Source organism: Sceloporus undulatus, chromosome 4 (assembly GCF_019175285.1).
Source record: "Sceloporus undulatus isolate JIND9_A2432 ecotype Alabama chromosome 4, SceUnd_v1.1, whole genome shotgun sequence".
In the NCBI taxonomy this organism is placed as follows: domain Eukaryota; kingdom Metazoa; phylum Chordata; class Lepidosauria; order Squamata; family Phrynosomatidae; genus Sceloporus; species Sceloporus undulatus.
The window spans coordinates 208680132-208686772 of NC_056525.1; the positions used below are offsets into that span (position 1 = coordinate 208680132).

General features: G+C 40.6%; 1 protein-coding gene across 5 annotated transcripts in view; it reads left to right on the forward strand.

The window, feature by feature from the left end:
• Positions 1 to 2366, forward strand: part of GDAP1 (ganglioside induced differentiation associated protein 1) — a 13608-nt gene extending 11242 nt beyond the window's left edge. For 3 of the 5 annotated variants that reach the window (XM_042466014.1, XM_042466017.1, XM_042466018.1), the window contains one exon: positions 920 to 2365. In XM_042466014.1, coding sequence (XP_042321948.1) covers positions 920 to 1302 — 383 coding nt within the window. In that variant the 3' untranslated portion in view covers positions 1303 to 2365. Of the gene's footprint in view, positions 1 to 919 lie in introns of all 5 variants that reach the window. The other 2 variants (XM_042466015.1, XM_042466016.1) reach the window with 2 other exon arrangements.
• The last annotated feature ends 4275 nt before the right edge of the window (positions 2367 to 6641 follow it).

Consider the following 6641-nt stretch of genomic DNA (forward strand, 5'->3'; position numbering starts at 1 on the left):
TTGTGTCTCTAAACCACAGAGAAAGCTAACCTAATTCTTTAAAACATGCAAAAATGACATGGATTCCATAGAAGTTTCAGTCACTCATTTGTTGTGGTATGCCTTCAAGTCATTCTTGACTTATGGCGACCCTATGGCCTTTCTCTGAGGCTAGGACAGTGTGATTTGACCAAGGTTTCCATGGCTGAGCAGAGATTTGAATCCTGGTGTCCATGGTTGCAGCCCAGAACTCAGACCACTTCACCATGTTGGCTTTCTCCTACCCTCCAAATCAGAAGTGAAAGACAATTACCTTCTCTTGAGGCTGCACTTAACACAATCTCTGAGAAACTGCAGCCACTAGTGTAGGGCCCAAGAAGATTCCAGACACCATCTGTCTATAAGAGGCATGGGTCTTTTCAATGCAGTGATACAGATGTTAGGATAATTTGCTTTGGACAACTGAATTTTCAGCAATGGCAAGCAGCTCTTGGCTGCTTCAACTAGAGTAATGTTCATATTAAAACTAATTACAAAATCTTTGCCTGAGGAAATCTAGGACCAATGGCTGCTTGAATACAGTACAGTGGTGCCTCGGGTTACGAAAATAATTCGTTCCGCGGCCGCTTTCGTAACCCGAAAAGCCTTCGTAAGCCGAAAACCCATAGGCGCTAATGGGGAAAAAAGCCGCGGCTCTGCCGCGGCTCCATTTAAAATAGCGCCGGAGTTTTTTCGTAACCCGAAAAAACTTTCGTAACCCGAAACAATAAATCCCTATGGGATTTTTTCGTATCCTGAAAAATTCGTAACCTGGGTATTTCGTATCCCGAGGTACCACTGTATAGACAACAGGCAGAGAATCATATCCCTGTGGCCTTTTACTGTACAACCAATTGCATGTTATTAGTCCCTAACTCTTTATGCTTTTCTTTCTGATCAGAAGATGGACACCAGCCTTGGCTCTGTGGTGAGTTTTTCAGCTTGGCTGATGTATCCCTTGCTGTTACATTGCACCGGCTAAAGTTCATTGGACTGGCAAGGAGAAACTGGGGGAATGGAAAACGACCAAATTTGGAAGCCTATTATGAGCGTGTCTTGAAGAGGAAAACATTCCGCCAGGTTTTAGGACATGTAAATAACATATTAATTTCTGCGGTTCTTCCAACTGCATTTCGAGTAGCCAAGAAAAGGGCACCCAGAGTTTTGGGTACTACATTTCTAGTTGGCTTATTGGCGGTAATAGGGTATTTTGGTTTTGCTACGCTTCGGAAGAGATTTCCTAACATGTTGTTCCCACTTAGAGCGAGGCCAAGCTATCTGTAAATGATTCTTTGCCCATTCTTTGAACAGATCACCTAATACCACAGACAGGTTGATCTAAGAGACAATACATCACAACATTGACATATATTAATTATTACCTTCCTGTTGCTAAAATGTGGTGGCAGTGGAGAGGTAATGGAAGAAATTAAATACTGAAGAAAAATGAGACAGTTGCTTAGATCCTGAATACTGGGAACAGAATGGGGTCATGGAGTAGCATTTTCTTGTCCCCATGTAGCCCAAAAGTGAAACAAAAATTGAGTGGATGGCAAATTGTAATGGATCGAGTTGCTTGAACATTGTTCCACTCATGCAGAAGAGCTCCATTCAGTTTTGGTTAATGCCTTCCCCCACCCCAGCAACACTCTTCTGTGGGATCCAGGAAGGTCTTCAACAGAAAAGGGGCATGAGAAAATTCAATGAGCATCCCTCTACTTCCAGTATTGAAGATCCAAGTCAACATAATTTCCTCTTCAAATTCCAACTTTATGACAATGTACAAGTTAGAAAGACAAGATGGTCTCTCATTTTTATGAAAAGCCATTCTCTAATATTTTATTGTATGTTGTAATTTGACAATTTCATATTTTTCACTGTTCAGAGGGTCCAGTCATCTTCTAATTGGTTTTTGTAAATATGAGGAAACTTCATTCTGTTACATGTATGGTTTGTTATACTGATTGGATCAAGACATATGTTCCTGAAAGACCAATTACTGAAATTTAGATTGACACAATAGCACATGTTATGGAAGCACATGAAATGTATGAGTAGTTATCAGATTTCAAAGGCACAAATAGTCATTAGACAAGACATGAGATTTCTGTTGGTTGTCTGTGAGGATTAGCTAACAAAATTTTTGCCTCAATTAAACCTTGCACCAGAATGTCATGTCCCATGATTTCATTCAAAAGTACTGCACATCATACACTCGATATTGTGATACAAGTGATCAGTCTTTTTTCTTTACTGTAAGCATATTTTTGTGCCTGTGTATGAATGTATTCCATGATGTGCCTCAGAAAATATCTTATTCACAAATATATCATCTTTATAAAAAAAAAGTATACTTCTGATTATTTTTTGGTTGTTGGGGAGGGAGGGGCAGCTAAAATTAGTCAACCAAACAGGAGGGCAGAGACTCAAAATGGAGCAAATATATTAGCTTCATGGGCTTGCTGTATTTCAAGTTTAGAGGGATACAGACTAAACAACATGTGAGTTTTTCTTGGAGGTCATTCTTGGAGGTCAACAGAATTTAATAGTACCAAGTCAGACATTTTGATGATTGCCACAGAGATGACATATCGCAACTTCTATTTGCCCCAGGTTGGGGGCATGGCATGCAGCTGCCGTGTCCCCAATCCAGAGCTTCCAGGGATGGCACAGAGCTGCCCCTGAGCGGGCTGTTTGTCGAGCCCCTAAAATAGCATTCACCTTCTTTGTTGCAGGCTCATGTTCAAGTTATGGTCAACAATAATCCCAAGGTTTGTTTCCCATGTAGTTTTTCTGAGTCATGTATCTCATATCCTATAACTGTGCAATTGGTTTTTGTGGCCTAAATGTAGAATACTGCATTTGTCTCTATTGAATTTCATTTTATTAATTTCTACCCATTTTATAAAAAAAACACATTATCAAGTTCTTCTGGAATCCTGTTCCTATCATCCAATGTATTAACCAACCCTCCTTGTTTTGTGTCATCTGTAAACTTGCTAAGGATTTCCTCCAGCCCATCATCTGTATCACTTGTTGGCTGCACTGTCATTTGAAGAGTTGCTTCGTGTGCAAAATACCCACCGCAGACTAACCAATTCCAAAGTAATGTTTATATATCTCATGACATCAATTCAAATCCAGGATGTTCTTTGAATGTGATTCATCTGGAAGCATTTTGGCCATGATGGCTTGTCCCTAGATGTGTAAAACATACTTGCCAATTTTCTCATGTTCAGCACTGTGGGGAAAATTGGCAACTGCTATGAGATGTTTTTGTTCCTGCATGATAGTAAAAATACTAGCATGATTTCATCAGCAGAGAAATAGGAAAAGAGACTGAGTTTTGCACAAAAATCATTGCATTTCCCCACAAAATTATATACAGTGTAATATGCATTTCACAATGATTACACAGACAGAAAAACCTTAGCAAAAATTTTGGAAAGAAAGTTCTGAAATATGAAACATCAAAAATCTGTAAAAACATTGTTAATTTTATTGATTGAGGAAAAAAATGTAATTTTCTTTCTCCACATGCAAGAATGAAATAAGTGAACACTTTCCCCCAATTATATCATCACACAAAGCCAAACTGAGTTGCTGGATAGTTTTTTGTGGGTTTTTTGGGCTGTGTGGCCATGTCCTAGAAGAGTTTATTCCTGATGTTTTGCCAGCATCTGTGGCTGGCATCTTCAGAGCATGCTGACCTGGAAGAGAGTGAGTACATATATACTGTGTGGTACTAGGTAAGAAGGAGTGATTCCTATGTTAATCTGTGTATTGTTCTGTTGTTGATGGCCGGGCCTCAGTGTGGGAGGATATGCAAACGAGGATTAGTATCTGCTAATTGGTGATCATTGTCTGCTGGGAAAGCCTCTGATCCTGAATGGTTTCTCATTTGCATTTGCTGAGTCCTGGTTTTGGTGTTCTTCAGGACTGGTAGCCAAACTTTATTTACTTTATTTACCATATACCATGCAGCTGCGACAACTCTACATAGGATCACCAAATGCACTGTCCAAATGTGAATCAAGGAACATGAGAGACACTGCAGACTAGATCAGCCAGAAAAATCAGCAGTAGTAGAACACATTATAAACCATCCTGGGCACAAAATGCGGTTTGAAAACACTGAAATTCTGGACCATGCCAACAACTATAAGGTCAGAATGCACAGGGAATCCATTGAAATCCACAAACACTTGGACAACTTCAACAGGAAAGAAGAAACCCTTAAAGTAAATAAAGTTTGGCGGGTTATAAACCGCCACTTTGAGGCGGTCTGCCGCCCCCACCGTTTGCTCCATGTGGGAGCTGCAGCAGCCACACCGCGTGGCTCCCGCATGGACCGAAAAAGAAGCTCCAAATGGAGCTTCTTCTTGCGGCGTCCTCTTGTGACGTCGCGAGTCGCGCCAGGGCGCATTGTGAGTCACAGACGCACGACACGTTCGGACGCACCAGCGTCCATACGTAAAGATGGCGCCGGCCGTGGGGAATGGCCGGTTCCATTATTGTACGGACAGAGTCCGTATTAGAGCCAGGGGCGTCTAGAAGAGACGCCCTTTCAAATGGGACGTCCTCCGGACGTCCAGTTTGTAACCCGCCTTTGGCTACCAGTCCTGAAGAACACCGAAACCAGGACTCAGCAAATGTAAATGAGAAACCACTCAGAACCAGGGGCTTTCCCAGAAGACAATGATAATCAATTAGCAGATAGTAATCCTCTTTTGCATATCCTCTTACCCTGAGGCCTGGCCATTAACAACAGAACAATACACAGATTAACATGGGAATCACTCCTCCTCACCCAGGATCACACAGTGTGCATTTGTGTATACATACACACCCACTCTCTTCCAGGTTAGCATTCTCTGAAAATGCCAGCCACAGATGCTGGCGGAATGTCAGGATTAAACTCTTCTAGAACATGGCCACATAGCTGAAAAACCCACAAAAAACTATGGATGCCAGCCATGAAAGCCTTCAACTTTACATGAGTTGCTGAAATTCAGTAGATAAAGCAAAATGCATGTCAGAAGTGGCAGTAAGCCAAGGATTTGCTTGGAGTAAAACAAACCCAGATGGCTGAAGGAAGATTATGATGCCATGCAGAGAAGTGCAAATCGCTATTTTTGAAGCAAATTTGATTTAGGAAAGAATTCATTCCAGGCCACATATGTTGCAATATCAGACTATAGCATAAAAGACAAGACTTGGCTTTCTCATTTATATTCTTTCTTGTACAGTGATAAATGGACAGTTGTACTAATCTTTTTTCTAAAAAAAGGGAATTGCTAAAGAATGACATGATTTATTAATTTTATCAGTAGCCTACCTTTCTGTCTGGGAACTTACAAGCTAAATCACACAGAGTTCAGTGGGGATTAGCTTGAAGTCAGTGCATACTGTTCAACCTTAGCTTTAGATTAGCAAAGAGATGGCAGCATCCAATGCCATCCATGACTTTCATGTGTGATCAGAGTTTTTAGATCTAGGTTTCCTACATGCATGGTTACTTGCTGAACTACTAAGTAGGTATTTTTCAAATTCTCTGAATTCAATTCTCCTTCTGTATAAACTGTATTGGGGATGGGCAACCATAGTTTGGGACCCAAGGAAATAAAATTGGAGGAGGAAACCTGAAAAGCCCTGGGGTATGCATGAAAAGATTAGGGTATATTTATGAGATACTTTGGTTCCCATCCCAAGAATTTGAAACTGTTGCTTTCTTATATATATATATATATTTATCACTAGTAAGAATCAGCAAAGAAGCTGATTTTAACTGTTTGTACTGGGCTGCATAATAAAATAATGTATAATATAGTATAGTATATGCCTTCAAGTCATGTGTTGACTTATGGTGACACAAACAATTTAATAGGTTTTGCTTAGGCAAAGAATATACTGTATTTTCCGGCATATAAGATGACTGGGCATATAAGACGACCCCCAACTTTTCCAGTTAAAATATAGAGTTTGAGATATACTCGCCGTATAAGGCTACCCCTCTTCCAACGCACACCAAATAAAAATTAAAAAATATCAGATTTGATTTCAATATGGTAATTTTAATTTAAATGCTTATGACATGCAGGTACTTAGCAGGAAACCTTGTTGTATACAAAGCCTGCTTGGACTGGTGAGCTCTCTCTGCCTGCCCAGCCCTCGCTGTCTCCAAGACTATCAGAGCAGTAGCTGCTTTCATACGATCGCCGCATACAGCGGGGATGTGCCCATGGCCGTTTTTGAGCTCCCCCACTATATGCGGCAACCGCAGATTCTCCAGTCTGCCCTATAAGATGACAAAGACGCCCCCCGACTTTTGAGAAGATTTTCCTGGGTTAAAAAGTAGTCTTATACGCCAGAAAATACAGTAGTTTTGCCATTGCCTTCCTCTGAGCTATAGCTATAGCATTTGGTATTATTTGGCCTTCTCCCTTCTAAGTACTAACCAGGCCTGACCCTGCATAGCTTTTAAGATCAGATGGGATTTGGAGCCTTCAAGGTATTTAGTCAGGCATATTGTCAACTATACCTTTTTAATTATTTTAAATCTTGTTATTGTGTTTTTTCAAGCTGTTTCTAACTTATGGTGACCACAAGGTGACCCTTTCATG